Source organism: Setaria italica, chromosome VI (assembly GCF_000263155.2).
Source record: "Setaria italica strain Yugu1 chromosome VI, Setaria_italica_v2.0, whole genome shotgun sequence".
Taxonomy (NCBI): Eukaryota; Viridiplantae; Streptophyta; class Magnoliopsida; order Poales; family Poaceae; genus Setaria; species Setaria italica.
In genome coordinates, this window is record NC_028455.1 from 20,332,590 (window position 1) to 20,355,772 (window position 23,183).

At 47.0% G+C, this 23,183-nt stretch overlaps 2 protein-coding genes across 2 annotated transcripts; both read right to left on the minus strand.

The window, feature by feature from the left end:
- Positions 1–271: 271 nt before the first annotated feature.
- LOC101766292 (pathogenesis-related protein PRB1-3) lies at positions 272–1,057 on the minus strand. Its single transcript, XM_012846987.2, has one exon. The coding sequence runs from the start codon at positions 997–999 to the stop codon at positions 484–486; it is 516 nt and encodes a 171-aa protein (XP_012702441.1). The 5' UTR covers positions 1,000–1,057; the 3' UTR covers positions 272–483.
- A 20,985-nt stretch (positions 1,058–22,042) lies between these two features.
- Positions 22,043–22,826, minus strand: LOC101758570 (pathogenesis-related protein PRB1-3). Its single transcript, XM_004973196.2, has one exon. The coding sequence runs from the start codon at positions 22,754–22,756 to the stop codon at positions 22,241–22,243; it is 516 nt and encodes a 171-aa protein (XP_004973253.1). The 5' UTR covers positions 22,757–22,826; the 3' UTR covers positions 22,043–22,240.
- Between the last annotated feature and the right edge of the window lie 357 nt (positions 22,827–23,183).

Genomic DNA, 23,183 nt, shown 5'->3' on the forward strand with positions numbered 1-23,183 from the left:
GTTTTATTGGTTTTGATGCGAATTGCCTCGTTAAACGGTTAAGCTAATGTGCCTCATGTGTTCAGATGATGGCCATTACACTTAAATACTATTTTAATGGGCGGTTCCACCACAATTGATCCGTTAGATTAGATGAAAAACCCTAGTCAGTTCGCTGCCGATCCACAGATTGATAAACCTTGGATGAATACTCTAAAGGAAAGACTAGGATGATGCGTGCGCTTGCGGTTCACAAACTCGCGCGCTAACCCGCCAACAATACACAAGCACGTTGAAGAAGTAAAATTTTCAATACCCATTTATTTATTGTGAACTTAAGTATACAATACATTTATATTACATCTAGACTGCATGGGTATATGCAGGCTTCAAGCATCCATAAAGCAGACAAACACAACATCAGGGTAGTATCATAGCATATACATGCTCACAAACATACTGTTTATATACTCTTATAGGTATATTACCCAAACCACTAGAAATCTAGAATGGACGTTTTCCGATGACGTTGCCTGCCGGTGTATAGTTGCAGGTGATGAAGATGCCACCGCTGTCACACTTGACACGCGCGCAGCCGATGGCCTTGGTGTTGCCCCAGACCACCTGGGTGTAGTGCCCGCACTCCTTCCCCACCACGCACATACCACTGACGTTGTCGTAGAATTGCTTCTCGTCCACCCACCATTGCACGGCCTCCGCCACCGTCCAGTCCTTACCAGGAGGCCCCATGTAAATGTTTTCACCGTAGCCCAACTTGTTGCGCTCATCCTGGTCCGAGTGCTCGAGCTTGCAGTCACCAGCACGTCTTGCCGCGTAGGCTCGTGCGAACGCCGCCACGGTCTCGTTCCAGACGACATCCTCAACACCCACCTCACGACGGGCGGCGTTGTGGAGCGCCACGAACTCCTGCTCTTGCGCCGTGGTCTGAGCCATTGAGGATATAGCCGTGGAGAACACAAGTACAAAGGCTGCTACTGCCACCGTCCTGGTCCTCGCCATACCTACCGCCTGAATAATTTGCACGGGATCAATTGGGAAGTTCCAATGAGATGTGAGTTTGTGATTGTAGTGTGGCGTTGTGTTGTTTTGTTGGTGCCTATTTATACCCGAAGGAGGCGTCTAATAACAGAGCATTTAGGACATGGTGGTCGATTACCATTTTGCTTTGGATATTTGTTACTACAAGTGCCTGTACCCAACACACATTTTTTAAGTACAAGTGTACAACAACTATGCTCGCAGCAGTCCTTTTCCTGCCAAAGTCCAACGCATGTGAGATTAGAGAAGACTAAAGACTAGGTCTTGCATTGTGCTTGCACGCTTTCCTTTAAGGGTAGGTTACCAGGAACTAGTCACGGCGGTCCTTGTGCATGCTTTGCATGCACACGTGTGGATCCACATTTCACTTTTGGCATGTTCTACTCTTTTACATTGAAAAAGATTATTAATCAACTTGGTTTCTGTTAACGAAATCATGAATCGGCGATCAGTTTAAGTTAACAGCCGAAATATGATTTTTCAGTGTTTTTTGAATTTAACCCTCTTTAGTACCGGAAACCAGCCGGTATCGCAAGTTGAGGACTATACCTTGGACGAATGCTTAGTTTTCTAGTAGTGGCATATATCGATCCCACTTTGTACTTTAATGAAAAGAGAGGGAAACCAAATTAAAGTATATGAGTTATGTGTTAAGGGAGAATAATTAGGGGAATATGCTTAACCATAATGTTCTGGGTTTGTTTTACGTATCAATTGGGAGCTCCAGTATATCAATCAATCCTTTAGAACCATCTTTCAAGCGAAGGTGGCTTAATTTTTCTCTAAATCAGGTCATCAAAACATACAAATACTAATCATCATTATTTTTTTAAACAAAACTAATCATCGCAAAGGTCATATCTATGGTCTACTAGTTGTGTGATTGTGTGGGTCGATGGTTTTTTATGTCACGTGCGGAGCACGAGTTTCCGGGCGATGACATCGCAACCGCGGTCTGTGAGCGGCTGAGCGCCGGCGGCTGACGTGAACGTTTGGGGTACAACAATGACAGTGATACGGTAAGGCCACAGTTTGACGGTATCGCTTCCGGACAGATTACGATTTGCGATGATGGTTCTAGAAGCAGATTTCCATTTTGATGGAGCATTTTTCACTTATATTAAATTTACTAAAGTAGTCGGTTTTTTCAAGCTTGATGCATTTCCGTATGAAGGGACATGACACCTAAGATGAGGTGAATTGGCTGTTCTAAAAGCTAAAGTTCCAAGCACATATAAAAACCTATTCTGATTTCTATCTAGATGTGCACTAAATTTTTTTTTATGTATTGCTATCTCCATCGTAAAAAAGTTTTGTACACTAGGTTCCAATCCTGTAAATTACACGTGGCAATTCTAAGAAAGGTAGACGTGAAATGGAAAGTGCAATATAAAATGTAGAAGGTAAAGGAGTAGAGAATGCAAACTCACAATACAGCGATTTTTACTGAGGTATCGGAAAGCAAAGCTTTCCACTAGCCCTAATTGTTGGAGCCCTCTCAAGAGGATGCCCGCGCAAGGGCATAAGATCCCCAGTCAAATAACTCCGTGGATATATAGCCAACGGGTCTTTCCCACGCGCAAGTGATCTCCGTCTAATCTCTTATCGATGCTCCTCGCAGCTCTTCACTTTGGTAGAGCTTCAACAAAAGCCAATGGTCTCTCCTCCCTTGTACATCCACCGAGAGCCACTCCACAAATATGGTTGGAGGATCTCACAAGACTTACAAGCTCCGGATTACAACTCTTGGTGCGCGCAAGCACTGATAACAAGGAGGTGTGCAAACCTCACCTAACTTAGACTAAAACCTAAAACAATGCTCTAATAATAGTCCTAAACTAGCACTAATCAAGACAAGTCTTATGCTAATTGCATTAATATTCTCTTAAGCACTTTGGTGGCCAGAGAACTTGTGAATGTGGAAACCAAGCCTATAGCTTCTCCAAGCTCTAACACACATGAAATGGTCGGACAATAGGGTATAAATAAATGATGCTCCAGTGGTCACTGAAACTGTGATCACTGACTGATTCGGAGATGCATAGACCCATGAACGGGAGCATACTGTGATGGTCCGGGCACTAGCTGTTGAGCCCGCTGACTCCTGGGCCAATAGACACTGATTGATTTGGTGTCTCCTGTTGACCATCACCATATGAAACGGTGATACCTCTAGCAGCAGCTTCTTTTCTGGCAGAGAGCACTGACTGATTCAGTGTGTGTCTTAACTGTAATCACTGTAACATGGTGTAATATGTGCAAACCTCCGGAGCCGATTCTAAGCTAATCTCGAGCTGAACCTGAAGGGACCGTGACACCCTAAGACGGGGTGAATTGGGTATTCTAAAAACTAATGCTGCAAACACATATATAAAAACAATGGTGGTCGAGCACCGGGAGCAAGGATCCGATAGGACCCCCTTTTAGAGATCCAGTCTGGGGGTTAGTTTGTGTGAAGAGGTTCGAGAGACGGTGAGGGGAGTTTTTTGGGTAATGGCACTCAGAGAGGCTTTTAGTTAGGTTCAGGCCACTCGGAAGCGTAATACCCTACATCATGTGTACTGTGTTGCTTAGAATTGCCTTCTTTTATTAGTAGAAGGATCAGCCTTTTATAGGCCAGACCCATAAAAGGACTGATCGGGGCAAGCCTTGCGCCCCAATCCTTCCCTCTTCTTTGTGTGTGAATGTGGTGGCCCAATGGTCACCCTCCCTTTCTACAGTTCTCCTGACACGTCGTCCATTTGCCCTGACGCTCCTCGCCTTGATGCGCACAGCTTCAGGGTGTGCTGACCAGGTCCTTTATACGTCAATCTCATTTTTTACCATCTTATCCCAGTAATCTTTGTTCTTCTCAGCCCGGCCCCACCATCCTGGGGCGGGGGGGGCGTGGAATCAAGCTCCTGGCATCCTTCTTGGGAGGCCTTCGTCGCTTCCCAGGGTTGCGGTGTGGGCCCACCCCTTTTGCAGAGGGCAACCAGGAGCTAGGTGAGCGCTCTAAACACAAGGGCGGCGCCCGTTGCCTATTGGATGGGACGGGTGAGGCCATCAATCCTCGAGGTGCCCAGGCGTGTCCCATCAACCGTAATGATGGTGTTTTTATAGGAACAATACGCCTGCTGATAGCCTGCCTCGACTTCTATGCCCTCTCGTGCCTGGATATGCCACCGCTTGCTTCACCTCAAAGCGAGCTTTCCCTAGGCTCTTCTCGAGAAGCCCTCTCGGGTGCGTCCTGCTCCCACTGTGTGGGTCCCTTGTGGGTCCCGTCACATGGGCACAATATTTTCCTTATCTTTCTAGGATCTAGGCCCATCTCCTTATTTGGGCTCCACAAGGAGGGAGCCCTTTTCTGCAGGCAGGCGCCCCTTGTAGGCACCTCTTTGGGGGAACCCCGTTCCCTTGGTGCTGACAGTAGCCCCCGGCCCCACGCTGGACCATCTTCCCCCAGGTCGCGTGGGGCTCAGTAGAAGGGAGGGGGGCGCCTATTGACGCTTTGTCTTTGCCTCGTGCAAAAACGCCTAAGTTTTGGTTGGGATTCCCTAAGATTCTGGGCGCTGCCCATACTTATTCTTCGCTGGCCGTTTCTCAAAGTCGAAGCGCCATGCTCGTTGTTTTATAAGACTGCATGAGCGAGCCCCTAGGGATTCCTTCCTCTCCACTTGTCATCTTCTTGAACCCTTCGCTTTCTTTGCCACAATCTCCTCTCCATTTGTCATCTTCTTGAACCCTTCGCTTTCTTTGCCACAATCTCCTCTCCACTTCTCCACCCACCATCATGGCCAGCAGTGATCGTTCCAACCGCCGCGCGCCTCCACCGCCACCGCACGACCCCCGGGTCGCCCAACTCACGCGCTCCACAATCATTGCTGAGGATGCCCTGGAGCGGATTCGAGCAATGCTGGCTCCAGCAGGGCTGGACGTTGGCACGGTGATTCACCGGGTGATAGATCAGGGGAGCCTTGACGAACCAAGGGAGGTTGTCATGTTCCTCCCTTTTTTCTTCTACGAACTTATCCCTCCGTTCTCTGCCTTCTCCCTCCGCATGCTGGAAGAGTACCAGATGCATGTGGTGCACTTCACACCCAACACCGTCCTCATGCTCGCCATCTTCGCACACCTGTGCGAGATGTTCGTTGACATAATGCCCTCTATTGAGCTCTTCCGCCACTTCTTCTACCTCCAATGTCTAAGGGCGCTGGCCAGGAGTGCTCCCCATGTGGTGGGGGCGTGTTTCTTCAAGCTCCGAGCTGCGTGCAAGGGGGAGTACATCACCATGATTTTTTGTGACAAGTTGGAAGATTGGAAGAGGAGGTGGCTGCATATGGGGGTCATCATGCCTCATCAGCACCTTTGCCTCCCTGCTTCTCCTCCGGTTGCTATTGCCAACATGTGGCTAGCTATGTTGGACCTTGGGGAAGAATGGTTGTTGGTGCTGGATCTGATTGCCTAGCTCCGACAAGCTGGACTTACATCGACCATGGTGGTGGTAGACTTCCTCCATCACCTCAATGCGCCCCTGTGTGCATGGGTCCGGCCATCGTGGTACTACACCAACATCGACGACACGACCCACATGCGCTGAGGGGCGTGTTCGGTCCTTTACGAGGCGGAGATTGTAGAGTTGCTGATCGTGGAGGTACGGGACCCGACAACAACGATCCTCCTGGAGGGCCTCGTGCCGCCGTGTGATGAGCCTTCCAGAGACCGTTGCACGCGGGCTTGTCCTAGTGCGCCTGGCCCATCCCCCTTCAGGGATAGCGGCGTCTAGAGGTGTCTCAAAGCGCCGGCGCTCTTCATCTCCGGTTCCAGCCAATTCTTCCTCCTCGTCATCGCCACCTCCCTCTCCTTTGCGAGATTTGCTCACCTTAGGTCAAGGATCGTCGTCCGTGGTAGTAGGGAGGTCGACGGGTGCGTTCACCAGCCGCACCCGCCCCCCAAGCGTCCAAGGGTGGGGATGACCGCGGTGGCCTCGGTGTCGCAGTGGATCTACATGGGGCCCAAGCGCAGGTCTGATCCTTACACCCTTCTTGCACATCTTTTTTACGTTCCTTCTCTAGGGGCGCAAGTAGTTCATCGAGGCAGACCCCACCTGGAGAGTCTGGCGGCAGGGCCCTACCATCTTCACCCTCCTCCATCTGGCGGACCTCCCCCACGGAGGGCTATCTTCCCGCTAGGCTGCAGACCCCTACGGGTGGACTCCCGCAGGTGCGGGCGACCCCAGTGGGTCCCATCACCTCTGACCACGGTCACGTGTCGTCAGCCTGTTGGGGCTTAGGTCCCTTGCTGGCAGGGACCCAAGCATCATTGGGCAACCACGCAAGCCTGCCTTCACTCCGGCTCCACCCCACTTCGGGTAGAGATGATGTCGGAGCAGGGGCGGCGGTTGCCGGAGCCTCTGGTGCCTCGGTAGTGGTGCGCGCAGACCCAATTGTCGTGGCGGCGACGATGGAGGCCCCATCGCTGATGGAGTTGGCCGGCACGGTCGCAGCTCCGACGGCACTGCCACCCACAGCGGGCGCCAGTGGCAGTAAGGAAATGGCTGCCATTTTCCTTTAGGTGTGGCATGCCTTGGAGGCAGCCCTTGAGGATGTCCAGCAGATGGCCGTGGGCCACGGCGAGGTACCTTCCGAGGAGCGCATGGTAGAGCTCCAGGAACAAGAACAGGAGTTGCACTTCCTAGTGCTCAACCTCGCCCGCCGCGAGGAACAATCCCATCTCTAGGAGGCGGACCTGGTGACTCACGAGGAGGCGGCTGTCACACATGAGTAGCTGCTCAACTCGCCTGACATGACAGTGGTGGCCCGCGAGCTCAAGTTGCTAGAGCGCGCTGACCAGCATTAGCGCCGGGAGGAGCATTGCTAGGTGGTGACCACCGCCCTTCTGGCAGCCCAAGAGTGAGAGAGGTAGCTGGCCCATCATGCTCATGAGCTTGACCTCCTCGCACAAGGCTTGGAGCCCCGCATGCAGTTTCTAGACCGCCACGAGCGCGAGATGACCCAACAGGCGACAAAGGTAGGTGCCATCAGCATGGGCAGAGGCCAACGAAGCGATCCAGGTGGAGCACCTAACACCGGGTGCCAAGATCCGCATGGCCACGGACACCATCAACACCCAGCTCCTTGATGCCCACCGATGGGTCCAGGAGGCCGAGAGTGCCTGCGCAACAGCCCTAAAGCGAGTGGAGGAAGTCGAGGTGAAGGTTGTTGGTGTACTCTCCCTTTCACACGGCTTCCTAGAGGTGCTCACACAACTCTGGTACTCTCACTGGGTAAGTGCCGAAGGCTTCCGCAACCTCACGATGTGCTCTCGAACAACGAATAGGATTGGATCTCCCTGCCCAGCCTAGCGGTTGATCACGGGCCGAAGCACCTCCTTCCTACCTTCACCAGGCTGGCGGAGCATCTACGGGCGTTCTGGTCAGTGGCGGATGCCACCGCGATTCAAGGGGCACGCGACCTGGCACAGGGTGTTGTGGAGCACATGCTTGCCTGTCTGAAGGCTCGGTCGGTCGACCTGCCTACAAAGGCGCTGCGCAAAGGGTTGGCTGTCGAGGAGAAAGTGGCGGCACGTCGCCATTCGTGACATGGCCGCTGAAGTGGTGGCCACTTCGTTCCTACTCCAGCCGATGAAGGGGTCAACAGCGAGGAGGGAGAGGACCCAAGCGATACTCCTGCGGCCTCTGTGGGCGAGGCTTTCGACGGCTCATCAGTAGCCACCACGCACTAGCAGCCCCCAGTGGGCCCCTCATCTTCTTAGTCTTTTTTATTTGTCTTGTCTTCTTTTTTGCGCTGGTTCCGCCTAAGCGTGGCACCAGAACCTTTGGGGTACTGTGTTGTGCCCCCCACTTTTGTAATAAATTAGACTTCCTCTTTTGGCTTCTGGACTTGGCTTTTGCTTCTTTTGCTTGGGCTTTTCCCATCTTTTTTTATTTTTGTCAGGGAACCTTCAGGCAAGGTGGCGGCTTCTGGCAACCCCGCGCTAGCATGTCCTGATGGGAATGCTCGCGTGTCGTGCCAGCCTTGCTTGTGTTGCTTGCCACTATCCCTGTGTCGCAAGGGGCAGTGTACGACTACTGGCTCCATCTTGCATTCCTTTTGAGGGGGAGCGGCACCTAGTTACCACATGCCTGGGCATCCTTCAGACCAATGGACTGCGCGCTATCCCTAGGCAAATGGTTGTTCCATGAACAAGGTGGCCTTATTAGGTAGTGTGGCTTCCCCAGCTATAAATAGCTCATAAGGCTGCCCTTCTTGTTCACCACCATCGCCATGGAGCTCACAGTTCATTTAGTTCTTCTTGGGGGGTTCAGTAGCTTCGCCCGTGGACCTCATCCTTCTCATGGTGCCTCACCTGGTGAGGGCGCCGAAAGGGACGATGTTGCGCCGTGTAGCCTGCTCCCCTTAGCATAGGAGAGCTGAGTTGAAAGTGCGTCTCGACACCGGGGAGTTTTGGCGCTCTAGGAGCAGAGGCGGAGGAGCGGTGTATCGGCAACAGGTAGGGGTGTGGTGCACTGCCCCTAAAGTCTGTGCACCTATCCTACCTCCCTTCCCCTTTCTTACCCTACATAGGAGAGCTGGGTTGAAGGGTAGAGAGGTAAGAGGCTGGGTGGCCTTGCTGGTGGCCCTCCCTAGATCCATCACAGGGTCACCTGTGGGTTTTGTTGCCCCTGGGGTAGCCCCGTGCTGCCTCGCCGACGAGGTAGGCCACCCGAAAGGGTAGAGGAGTTGACGAAGGCTGCTTCCCGTGACCAAGGCGGGTAGAGCCTGTCTTGAGAGCAGGTGTGGTACACATCCATCAACGCCTACTTCTTGCACCACCTCACCGTTGAGGTAAACCACCTGGCTGGATGCCTAGCCTGAGCTACGTGGGCAACCTCCCATAAGGACCCTTTCTAGGGCCCCTGTCGATGTTGTTGCTCCCACATGAGCTAGCTCGAGGTCCACCGAGATCTGTCCGGTGGCGCAGATGCTGTTCGCTGGCGGCGCCCATGGTGGGGTTGCTCTGCTGCGTCACTGGCTTGGCGTCCTCCTTCCCTGGGAGGTTGCTGATCCGATCCCAGAGATGGAGTTGGGGGATGCTTGCTAGGCTTCTCCTAGGAGGACCAGCCTCTGGCAGATCTTGAAGAATAGCCCTTCACTGGAACCCCCCGCCTCCTCTTGGACTACAACGACACCGTTGTCCCCGCGTGCTCCGACCTGCCATGGTCGATGCCATAGTAAAAAGGGGCACCACATCTCCACATCTCCATCCACGGCAGATGTTATTGATGTGGTGTGCCTGCAGTGGCCGAGCTATCAAGCATGCTATGCAGGTGCACTGGGGAGAGATACCTAGCTCGTGCCTCACAGGTGCCTGACGTGGCTGCTCCTTGCCGATCACCTTCCTCCTGAGGCTGAGGCCTCATCTGCTGTCGCTGTTGTTGCTGGTCGGGGGTGTCTCCTTCACCTTCTTTCTCATATTCAACTGTCGCGGGGCGCTCCTGTCTTTGAGCAGTGCTCCTCACTCATTGACTTCCCCTTCTCCATGGCTCGGAACCTCATGTTCGCGAGTCGCGGAGCTCCCTTCATCTTTGAACTTTTCTTTTAGGTCGTTACGACCGTGTACTTCCCTATGTAATGTCCAAAAGAAACTTCTTTTTCAAAGTACCTGGCTCCCTTTTTGTGTTGTGAAAGGATATCATGCAGGAAGCATGAAATAAAGGATGGTGTTGTTTTTGGTTTTCCTTTCCCACGATGGTGCCACTTCCTGTACTTGTGTTTGTGCCAGCAGATAGGATAATGGAGGCCAGGAGCCGTTAGGCGTTGGCCATGCCCAGGGTCTAGGAACCAGGTCAAGAGCTAGGTGCTGACTGTCGGGACCTGCCGTTAACTCAGCTACTATCATCTTAGACACAAACAGGTTCCTGAGGGCGTGTGTTCCAGGGATTGTTTCTTGTGATTAGATAAATTGACACAAAAGTTTTTAAAATTGCTATAAAAATAGCACATGCTAGGATGCTAACACATGGCTAGAATTAACATTAAACTGATACATGGATAAACAAGTACATAGGTGGGAGCCCCCGGACAACTATCCTAGGGATGAACATCCTGGGGTAGTTGTCCTTGATGCCTGAGCAATGCAACACCTCATGCTATCTACGGGTAAAACTTACAAAGGTGTTCGATGTTCCATACGTTGGGTACCGGAATGCCGTCTTTGTTGATCAACTTGACCGCCCCTGGCCACCATACTTACGTCACCCAGAAGGACCCTTCCCACATGGGGGATAGCTTGTTCTTTCCCTCCCAGGACTGGAAGCGTCGCAGCACTAGGTCTCCAACCTAAAGTTCCCGTGGTCGGAAATGTCGCTGGTGGTAGCAGCATAGGGCTTGTTGCTACTAGGCCGCTCGTAGTGCCGATCTGCACCTTACCTCTTCTAAATACAAAACATCTTGCTGTCACATGAGCTCTTGATCTCCTTCTTCGTAAGAGCGCACTCTTTGGCTTCCTATGGTTAGCTCGGAGGGGAGGGCCGCTTCCGCCCCATAGACTAGAAAGAAAGGAGTTTCTCTTGTGGTCCTGTTAGGCATGGTTTGGTTGGCCCACACCACCGCTGGTAACTCATCTATCCACCTGGTACCATGCTTCTTTAGCTCATTGTAGGTTCTCATCTTCAGCCCTTTAAGCACCTCTGTGTTGGCTCATTATGTCTGTCCATTGCTCCTAGGATGAGCAACGGACACGAAGCATAGCTGGATGTTCATGTCTTCGAAGTAATCCCCAAAAAGGGTGCTAGTGAATTATGTCCCATTGTCAGTGATGATTCAGTTGGGCACGCCGAAATGGGCCACTATATCTTTTATAAACTTCAAGGCTAAACCTTTGTTTGCTTTGATGACTGGTACCACCTCTGGCCACTTGGTAAATTTGTCCATCGTGACATACAACGATTCGTAGCCTCTGACTGCCTTTGGGAATGGTCCCAAAATGTCTAGCCCCTAGACCGCAAATGGCCATGATAGGGGGATGGTGTTGAGTGCCTGTGCTAGTTGATAAATTTGCTTTTCATGGAATTGACACGCCGTGCAATGCTTAACCAGTTTGGGTGCGTCCTCAAGAGGTGTTGGCCAGTAGAAACCCTGCCGAAAGGCTTTCCCGACCAGCGTGCGGGAGGAGGAGTGACTCCCGCACTCACCCTTGTGGACCTTAGCGAGGAGCTCGCCACCCTCTTCCCAAGATATGCACCTCAAGAGGACCCCATCTGTGCCGCGTTGATATAGATTCCCATCTACTGTGATGTAGCGTTTGGACTGTCGTGCGATCCTCTCCGTGGTGGCATCATCCTTGGGAACGATATTTTTTTTCAGGAAGCCGCGGATGTCATCCATCCACGAGGGTCCCTGAGAACATATGGGAAGCATGGAGCTTCCCTCTTGTGGCATGGCCTGGGTCCCCCTACTCGGTAGTGGGGCTTCCCCTTCGCTACGGTCGACTACCATAGTAGTGGGTCATGTGAGCCATTCCTCAAATACCCGGGGAGGCAGATGTGCCCGGGACAAGCCAAGCCTGGATAGCTCATCGGCGTCCACATTGTCCTTCCTGGGGACGTGCCGGACCTCCATTCTGTCGAAACACCATTCCATTCTCCGAACCACGGTGACGTACGTGGCCATCTAGGGGTCCGCACATTAATACTCCTTGGACACTTGGTTGACCACAAGCTAGGAGTCTCCCTTCACAAGTAATTGTCGAATACCCAAGCCGGCGGCTGCACATGTGGTAGAACCACCCAAATTAACCTGGCTAAAGTGTACTCAATTTCACCTCACATGCGAACCAACACTTTAATCAAGTTAACTTGGTAGTCTGTCGAGTTTCACCCGATAAACCACTTGTCTTGGATCGAAACAAAGCATACTCACACAAAGTCGAGTCCAGAGATTACAACAATCCAGATAGATTAATACAGGTCCCAACTTCAATTATTATGTCTCAGGAGTTTGAAATGCATGTAAGTAAAGTTTTCAAAGTTCAAGCAGCGGAAATTAAAGCGGAAGTCTAGCGTTGATACAGCGATGCCATAGTGAAGCCTGCCATGACATCAGTTACCGTGATCCTCGCCGACCGAGGATGGGTCCCACTCAACTGTCCAACCCAGAGAGAGCTGGGTCGGCCAAGTCAAGCAAACAGCACACTCACCAACATCTACCACATTTCCTGAAAAACAAGCCACAAGCAAGGCTGAGTATACTAATACTCAACAAGACTTACCCGTCAGGTGGAATCTACTCCACCGACTCCTAGACATGCAAGGCTTTTTGGCTGAGGGGTTGCATCTAAAGTAGGTCCTTACTTTCACATTTTAACATTAGATTATATTTGATTTATCATTCTAGGTAAGCACCTATTCTAAACAAACATGTGATCAAGCAATTTATTTCAAGCATCAGTATTAATCATCATCATTTGTTCCACTTCTTCCTCAGTGCAGAAATGCAATCAAGCAATGTCAAACTGTGAGAGGCAGACAATTTGAATCGAGTTTCTTAACCTTGTAAGGTGGACCTAAACCCACGATATATGCTACTGCCGCGTTCGGTTCGCATATATCAGCGGTTCCCGTCAATTCGCGACGTTTATCCAAATCCTACTTCCCTTGGATACAATGCCCCACCGGTCCCAGAACGACGCCATATCGTGGCTGCACTTGTACCCACATGTGGCCACATGAGAACCCAGTTCCAGAGAGAGCGGGGGAAAGGTCCACGCCGGTTCAATTAGGTACTAGGTTTTCCCATCTCATACTAGGTATGAGCTTAGTACTTTCAAACACTTGACCACGACTCTGAACACATTTTGACCTTAACAACTTTCTTTTAGACAGATAAGGTATTTCCACCAATTCCGAACAAGTTGCCCGGCCCCATCCGTCATCCTTATGGTTTCTGCATAAGTAAACATGCAACTCCTATAACTCGCGAGTGACAGGAAATCACTCGACTTTTACCGAGTCCCTATTTAGCATTGAAACTACTCGCCTTAACATACTACTATTCAACACATAGGTACCTAGGATCATAGAACTAAGGTTTCAAGCAACTCCTATGAACTTAAACGCACAAACATAAGCAACATAAGTAGTGCATAAATTTAGAAAACTGGGTTATGCTCCGGGGCTTGCCTTCTTGCCCTAACTTAGCCTTGGGCTCTTCCGAACTTGATTCGGGCCTTGATTACGTTCAGCTCAGCAAGAGGGTGTCCTTCTTCACGTTCCAGGCTAAGCTCGTACATTCCATCATGGAGGTTAGCTTTTACACGAGATGCATATGCAAGATTTCAGTTACAATCTTTTATGTGTAGGTTGCATTTCATAAACATTGTAAAAGCTTAGGGTGCATTTTGGACCACATTCACTTAGACAAGTTTATAACATTTCTTTCCTTTTAGCCTCATTCAACTAGACAAGGTTGTAACCATTTGTTTTCTTGTAGAGTAAGGTGTGACGTGAATAAAAATCGTGCCTTACTTTGATGGTGATTGTGTACACATATAAGGTTTTACCGACTTTGACTTCACAAAAGAGTGGGGGTCATTTTAGGGTTCCTCAACATGTATTTGGAAAGTTATCCTGTTTCTGAATTTTAAACTACCTTATCTTAGAATTTACCATTTTACCCTTCCCTAGTCACAAATGTTATGAGTGCAAATGCTCATGACTGCATGGGAAAATAAATGAAACAGTAAGAAATCAATGGTTAACAGAACCATCTAGCCATAAACAAAGCAAAACTGTATAAGAATGATAAGAGAAGCTATTTTGCATGCTAAGCCAAGCAAGCATGAAATGGCAGATAAAAAAATCATCTGTTGAGAAATGATCATGAAATAAAAGGCACTAACAGAAGATAACAATACAAAAACTATGAGAGTTCGATTCATCTCAAAATCAATTTTTAAAGTGGAAATATACAATAAACAAGATAACCTACCATTAAGCATATTTAATATAAAAAGGTTTGTAAATCAACCATAAAAGTATCATCATCACTTTTCCTAAATTCTATCTGGAACACAAAGGCTAGAGGTGGTTTCATCATTTTATCAATTTTCTACTATTTATCATGCACTTAGCAATATTAACATAGCAAGTAAGCATTTAAATTTAAAATAGTAGGAACACCATGGATTGTACTCATACAAGTTGTAGATCTGAACATGCATGTTACAAGGAAACTAACAAAAGCGATTTCACAATTTTTAGAGCACTATGTGATTTATAAAGCATTCAAAGGCTTTCACACCAAATAAATCATAGCACAAAATATAAAACACCAACATGCACAAAAATCATTTTTGAATAAACTAGACTTCACAAGGAATCCAACAAAACAAGAATCACATTTTTAGCATTTTTGTACTAGTTTCTATGCATTTTCAAAGTTTGCTACATTTTTACTTTAGCAAACAAAACAAAACCAAGCAACTTTGCAAGCTACCCCCTTGAACTTTCCTCAAAACCCCCTACAATTCCTTTCCCCAAAGCAATCGGGTCCTTGCCCCTTTCTTCTTCCTCCAGACACAACGCTCAGCACACAGATCACGGCATGGCTTGGCACAAACCTGGCCGGCAGCAGGGAAAAGGGCAGCGGGGCGGCAGGGAGAGGTGGCGAGGCTGCGCAGCTAGGGCAGGGAGCTTACCAGCAATGGCGCAGCGATGAGGAGGGGCCACAGGAGACCACAACCTCACACAGTTGATTTTTGGTACCAAGTGCGCAACAATCTATGTGTGGACGTGGAAAATTTACTAAGTATCTCATGCCATGTTCCATTCATTCAAGGTTTTGTCTCAGTTTAAATGCAATGCTAGCCCTATTTCCTTGTTTGCTCTACAAGTTCTCTTAAAAAAATCATTTTTTTTTGTTTTGTTCTGAATGAAAGAATAAAAGAGAGCCCTGAGCTAGAATTTTCACCGAGGTAAAATGCCTCTTTGATTGGTGTAAATGTTACACTGACTGAAACTCATGTCTCATGTTTCCAAAAAGTATATATACACAACAATATAGGATGGGGAACTATGTGATCAGCTGCAGGAAGGGTTGAACAACACCACCTATGGTGCTCCACATGTCCAACCATGCATGGAATACCTTGGTTTGCACCTAGTTCAACGGAATAGTTGTGGTAGCCGGTAGGTGATGACAGCCATGTCTGACCTACATAGTCCACCACATTAGTTCTAGCCCGTAGGACTTATGGGTAGATGTTGCTACTCCCCTTCTCATCCCTTTCCATGAGTGGTGGTTTCTCGGGCGCCCGAAGTGAACCTACGTGAGTAGTTCCCATCTACTTGATCTATCTGAGTAACAAGTGTCACTACGCAAGTACCCTCTCTACCCTTCGCTTATCTATCTCTCCTCTCTTTGTCGTCAACCTTACCTTCCATCCGGACGAACTAGTTTAGGATTAGACCACTTCTCGTTCCCCGTGGAAATCGATACTCTGCAATACTTCCGAGTGAAAGCTACATCGGTATCCGTACACTTGCAGATTCATTTCTTAGGCTATAACACCCAGCCTTCTCCTTTTCCTCTATCCGCCACTCCACACTCCACCGAGCCGCCTCTGTCGCCAGCCAAGAAATGCTAGACTCTAGCCACACAACCCATACCCACCTTACCCAAACCTCCATCACCTCACCAACTACCTTCGCAACCTCCTCGCAACCCGGCCGTGCTTTCCCCAGTCAAAAATTGGCGTTTCCCCATATGCCACCACCAAATCGATCTAAGCTCTTCCGCTAGCCAATCCGCCATCGTCACTCCATCACCACCAAATCCACCACACCCACACCTCCACCACCTCCCCAGCTACCTCCTCAGCCTCTCTTCGCCGTTTGTAGCCCACTAGGTGATTGGAAATCGCCGTTTCACCAGCCACCCGAGCTCCACCCGCCGCCGCCTACCTCACCATGGACGACCCCTCTCCGGCCACCATCTTCGACCAAGACTTCCCAAACCAAACCGTGGTGACGTCCTAGTGCTCATGCTCATGTCCATTCGTAGTTGTAGCTGAGTTTCTACATGTGTTCCCGCGCTCGCCGCCGGACTACCGCCGCGGGACTGCCACCTCCGGTCATCACGGGTAGACCTAGGGTTTGTGTATCGGGGAGATGAGTAGTGGAGTAGATGCGTTGGGGTATGAGGGAGCTCGTGTGGTGGTCACCGGAGTGGGAGGAGGAGCCGCTATGCCGGCAGAGCCTCACCGACGCTGCTCACCGCGAGCGCACGGGCGTGCCTGAGGAGGAAGAAGGAGTGATGGGTGCGTGTGTGAGAGAAAAAGAACCTCAGGGAGTTACGTGTAAAAAGAGCAGGGTTTATGTGTGTAGGTGGAGTTTTTCCAGGGGGTTGAGCGCTAGATCTAGGGGGTTGCATGAAAATGGAAGGGTAGATTTGTTAAGAAAAGAACTTTCCAGGGGCGTCGATGTAAAACTAGTTTTAGTCTTTCTTATTAAATAGGCTGAGAACTTTAGAAATGTGTATAAATCATAAGAAAATGGAAAAAATACAAAATAAAATTTATTAGGCTTATGAGATAGTATAGTATCTTATAAAAATGACTTTATGCATGTAGCTGTTGCACATCTTGCTTTATAATTTATCATGTGAAAACCTTGTTTAAGGCTTAAAACATTGTGTGCTATTCCAAAAATAGTAAATTTAGTCTTGGTAGCTTCCTGGTGTTATTTAGGTTCTAGATCTAGAACTTGAACTCATGGTTAATGCAGTCTTCATGCTGTTGCGAAATTTAATTCTTAAATTGTTAGCTAAATATTGATAAAGGAAAAGTAAATTCTGTTAGCTCTGTGATGACCTTTTTTATCCAGGAAAAAAGTTATTCTATATCTTATATATCTGTTGCTAAATAAAATGCATGTTGCTAAATGTCCATTAATTAGAATAAATAGTTGTGGTGCTCTAAAACTTCTGGAAAATTCACAGTAGTATAGTTTTGTGTACAAACTATCTGTGAAGTTTGTAGAACCGGAAGCTTAGCAGAAAAATAGTTAGGGTTTATTTTCTAATTCTGCAGATTAGCAGTAATAGATTTTCAGTAGTTTTTCCTTTAGGCAAATTATACTGAAATTCTGATGATAACCTGTTGATAGGATTAGTGATGCTCTGTAAAAATTACATGCGCAGAATACAAGTCTAGAATTGGTTTTGATTTATTTTGCATTCTCTAGCTTTTAATATGTTAAAAATAATTCCTGTAGCAAAAGAGCATGAATTTTAGATGCATACTAGGTTTCATGTTTAAGTTAAATTCTGTGCTTTATCTTGAATAATGGAGCTATAGTTACTGTTCTAGGCTTTTATCTTATTTCATTAAGATCTTGCTTAAATGATTAGTAACATAATTGTTTATGGATATAAATGCATGTAGATGTTTATGATTCTATTTATTTTGATACTCCTGCAGTAGTAGTTTACAAATTTTTGTTGTGAGGTAATTAAGATTAGCTTGTTGTATGATTGAGTTGCTGCATTCCTAACATTTCATTGCATTCTTGCATTCATATCGAACTGGTAGTTGAAGGAGCGGTGTATGAGCTGGTTGCCGAGGAGCCGTTGCAGCAGGAGTCTGAAAGGACCGAGATGTCACCTAGAGGGGGGGGTGAATAGGCGAGTTGACCAATTTATAAAATTTCAACCCACTCAGCAGCACTACCCAGGCCAAACCGGACAGACCGGTCAGATCGGTCCAGGCAGGGTGGCACACCAAGTGCTGCTCGAGTTCCTCCTTGACTTCTACACCAACCAAACTTGGAGAGTGGCTTCTGTAGATGATTTCCAATAGGACAAAGTAGTCCCTGCACACAAGACAAGCACACCTAAGTAGATCAAAGCGGAAGCACAAGTAAATTGCTAGAAATCAACAAGTGAAGCAAACAAAATGAAGACATGAGGATTTATTTATCCGGAGTTCAGATTCACCGCAATGAATCCTACATCTCCGTTGAGTAGCCTATTGGAATATGAGTCCATTTCAACTCCCTTCCTACAAGCTGGGTCTCTTTCAACCACTTTCTTTATCTCCGGTTGTTGATCTTTTTCCTTATGGAGGCAAGATCGCAACCCTCATAAACTTGCCGCTGCTCACCATACTTGGGAGCTAGCCGACGACGCCTAGCCGTCTATGAGGCACACCTCCAAGAGTAATAAATACTTCAAAGACTTTTTTGACACGAACCACAAGTGCTCAAGCTATGGATTGCTCTCTTCAGCTCACTAATTCTCATACAAGATCATTCTCTCAACCCAACTCAAAGATTTCTCAAGAATGACTCAAGTCTCACAAAGAGAGGTTGGAGAGAGCTTTTTTGGTCATTAGATGATGTCAAAGGCATGTGTAACCAGCAGCCCACCAAGGAGGGGGCCAAGGGGTATAAATACCCCCACAAACCTAAAACTAGCCGTTGGAGCTAATCAAACCAGTCAGACCGGTTGCTAGATCGGTTATACCAGTCTAGTTTGAAAAACTAGCCATTGCCCTTAGACCGGTCAGACCAGTTTGGCTGAGTTAGCCCAAAAACTCTCAAACACTCACTCTCGGTCCACCCACTGGTTGAACCGACTATTGTTAGCTGAGCTGGGACAGCTAGCTCACTCAAGGATTTTCTCAAAGCCAATCTCACATAGGTCAACTAAGAGCATTTTTGGTGTTATCAATTAGCTAATGTTGCGTCCCTCTTGATAGTACGGCATACCTATACTCAAGAATAAATATAAACATTATATCATCCACTTGAGCTTATAAGTCTTCATCCATGCCATACTTTGATCACTAGTCACTTGAGGGCTCTCAACATTGCTATCATCTTGAGCACATCCATCTTGATCTAGTGACTTAAGATTTTCCCTTGTTCATGATAAGATATACTTAAATCCATAAGTCACTCCTTCTATCAATCACAATAGACTAGATGCATTGCATTGCTTCCCTCGGTAAGGCTTAGATATGATACTTCGAAACCCCCTGGATACTAGCCACTTCACCTTAGCAAAATGTACATAGTCCAAGCCGTCGCTTGACCAAAGCTTGTTTAGTCCCTCGCTCTAGTACCTCGCTTGATTTCTTCACCTATTCTTGCCACTTTGAGTTTAGCTTTGCTTTCGACACCAACAATGAAATCACATTTGAAATTCTCTTCAAATGCTTGTTCTTGATTGATAAAGGATGTCTCATGAATTGCAAACTTCCAATAACAAGACCAATATGTAACACATAAGATCAAGTCTTTTTATCATATGCATATCAAGTCTTGCAATATCCATTTGTAAATATCACTATTCTTTTCTTAATGATCCCTTTACTTGTCAATCAAGCTATCACATGATTTGGAGACTTGTAGATCAACCATAAAATATATCCCCAAGTTTTACTTCACCCTTACTTGTCATTAATCATATAATTTCATCACGGGATTACATACTTGCTTACTTTTCTTTATTGTGAGCCATATAATGCATATTCAACTTATGAGACAACATTACATAATAAATATGAGAATAAAACCCTGCTCAAAATCTTAAGCAAATAAGTTAGTCCTTTAATCATTTCATCATTCAATTCACCAAAACCCACTTAGGGGCCTAGATGCACTTTCAGAGTCGCCAGAACACCAGACCCAAGGCCCTGCTAACTCCGAACTAGTTGCTTAGGAAGGCAAGTCCTGGAGCATAACCCCTATTTTTCGTATGCAATGTTATCTATTTAAGTATTGTGCATTAAGTTGCTAGGAGTTGATTGAAACCTTACATGCATGATCCCTAGGTTCCGTTGGTTGGTCTACTAGTATGTGTAGGTCCTTACAACTGCCATGCTTAAAAGGATTTGGTAGAAGTCAAGTGATTTCCTGTCACTCGCGAGATATAGGACTCTTGATACTTGTGGCAAGTTACTTGGAAATGAATCGCATGGTGAAGGAACAAGTGGAGACCAGGTGGAGAATGAGATGGTTAAGGTTAGGCAAAATAGGCAGTTTGGTGCTTGAACTTTACACCAAGGGTCAAGTTGGTCCCTCAACTTTCAAATCAGTCAATTTAGTCCCTCAACTTCCATTTTCAGGTAAAACTCATCCTTGTGCTGATGTGGTGCTATATCTTAGTATGAGACTAATGTGAAAAGTCCATTTTCCTTATCTCATGTAGGTCAAATATGTATATGCTCATATTCCCTTGATACATACACATAGAAATATATTTTTTAACATGAAATATAGTTTCTAAAAAATGTATGTACTTGTACTTTTAAAATCGTGCATGTGCTCATACAAATTAAATTGTGATATGAAAATGTATGTACTCATATTCTTTCCTGATATACACAATTTAATGTATGTACATATACTCTAAAGTTGGCATGTACTCGTATACTGGTACGGTATACATGCTCCATGTACATATTTATACTCTCTTGATAAATATATATGTTCATACTTATATATTTTGGATAATATTACGTTAATTACGGTGGAAAATTGAGGAGGGGGGAGAAGGAGCCAAGGGCAAAAATGACTTTTCACATTAGTTTCATGCTAATATGGAGCCCCATATCAGCACAAGGACATGTTTGATCCAAAAACAAAAGTTGAGGGACTAAATTAGCCATTCTGAAGCTGAGGGACGAACTTGACCATCGGTGCAAAGTTTAGGGACAGAAATGGCTATTTTGCCTTAAGGTTATAATAAGGATTGAAAGTAAACCTCCGCCTACGTCGGTTAAGGCTCGAACCATTGTGGCACATTGATCGGGGATTGAATAGTACTAACCATATGCCAGGAGTAGGAGGTAGTTGAAACCGGTAAACCTAGTACCTTCGTGCACAAAAGTAGATTGATCTTGATATAGTACATCTGTCGAGTACTAAACTAGAATCCATGGCTGGCCCTTCGAGGTACCGGTGGATTTTTGAAACTCATGGCTGACCTAGGGAGGTATCGGTGGGGACTAGTACTTGAGGAGCTGCGGGGCAGTTCAAATGCTAGCTTTCACGTAGAGAACCATTGCCATGTGCGGCCCGATGAAGCAACATATGTTGTGTGTGTTAGGTTTACCTTGCAAGGGATAAAATTAGATCGATTCGCCGTCCTCTCGGAAAAGAGAACCTTGATCTCTTAGTTTCATCATAGTAAGAAGTGAAATAGGTGGATGAAGATTGGATATATGTTGATGGTTATTTATTGTTGCTTATCTAATCAATTATTTTTCCACACTGAATTGTTGCAATTATGCAAACCTAGAAAATAGCTTCCATCATTTGAAATGTGGCTAAAATATTGAAAGTAAGGACCCACTCTTAGTTGCTCTTTGGCAAAACAAACCCAACAACCAAAAAGCGTAGGAGTCGGTTAAGTATATACCATAGTTCGGTAAGATTTGCTGAGTATTAGTATACTCAGGGTTGTTGTGAACCTATTTCAGGTGGTGTGTCTTCACTTTGATGGCACATCGGTGGGCTCCATGTGTTGTCCTTCGCTCGTTGTCCCTTCTAGTTCCATCTAGCTTACATTGTTTTAGTTCTTGTTTCCTTTCCGCTGTGCAACTTTTAAAGCTCCGAATCATTCTTGTATTTGAACTCAGTTGTAAAAGTTAATTATTGTATCTTCATTCTTATAACTCTGTGATATTTGACTCTCTGCACTCACCATCGCGTGAGACTACTAGTGGTTTTCGATCAGTTTTATTGGTTTTGATGCGAATTGCCTCGTTAAACGGTTAAGCTAATGTGCCTCATGTGTTCAGATGATGGCCATTACACTTAAATACTATTTTAATGGGCGGTTCCACCACAATTGATCCGTTAGATTAGATGAAAAACCCTAGTCAGTTCGCTGCCGATCCACAGATTGATAAACCTTGGATGAATACTCTAAAGGAAAGACTAGGATGATGCGTGCGCTTGCGGTTCACAAACTCGCGCGCTAACCCGCCAACAATACACAAGCACGTTGAAGAAGTAAAATTTTCAATACCCATTTATTTATTCTGAACTTAAGTATACAATACATTTATATTACATCTAGACTGCATGGGTATATGCAGGCTTCAAGCATCCATAAAGCAGACAAACACAACATCAGGGTAGTATCATAGCATATACATGCTCACAAACATACTGTTTATATACTCTTATAGGTATATTACCCAAACCACTAGAAATCTAGAATGGACGTTTTCCGATGACGTTGCCCGCCGGTGTATAGTTGCAGGTGATGAAGATGCCACCGCTGTCACACTTGACACGCGCGCAGCCGATGGCCTTGGTGTTGCCCCAGACCACCTGGGTGTAGTGCCCGCACTCCTTCCCCACCACGCACATACCACTGACGTTGTCGTAGAATTGCTTCTCGTCCACCCACCATTGCACGGCCTCCGCCACCGTCCAGTCCTTACCAGGAGGCCCCATGTAAATGTTTTCACCGTAGCCCAACTTGTTGCGCTCATCCTGGTCCGAGTGCTCGAGCTTGCAGTCACCAGCACGTCTTGCCGCGTAGGCTCGTGCGAACGCCGCCACGGTCTCGTTCCAGACGACATCCTCAACACCCACCTCACGACGGGCGGCGTTGTGGAGCGCCACGAACTCCTGCTCTTGCGCCGTGGTCTGAGCCATTGAGGATATAGCCGTGGAGAACACAAGTACAAAGGCTGCTACTGCCACCGTCCTGGTCGTCGCCATACCTACCGCCTGAATAATTTGCACGGGATCAATTGGGAAGTTCCAATGAGATGTGAGTTTGTGATTGTAGTGTGGCGTTGTGTTGTTTTGTTGGTGCCTATTTATACCCGAAGGAGGCGTCTAATAACAGAGCATTTAGGACATGGTGGTCGATTACCATTTTGCTTTGGATATTTGTTACTACAAGTGCCTGTACCCAACACACATTTTTTAAGTACAAGTGTACAACAACTATGCTCGCAGCAGTCCTTTTCCTGCCAAAGTCCAACGCATGTGAGATTAGAGAAGACTAAAGACTAGGTCTTGCATTGTGCTTGCACGCTTTCCTTTAAGGGTAGGTTACCAGGAACTAGTCACGGCGGTCCTTGTGCATGCTTTGCATGCACACGTGTGGATCCACATTTCACTTTTGGCATGTTCTACTCTT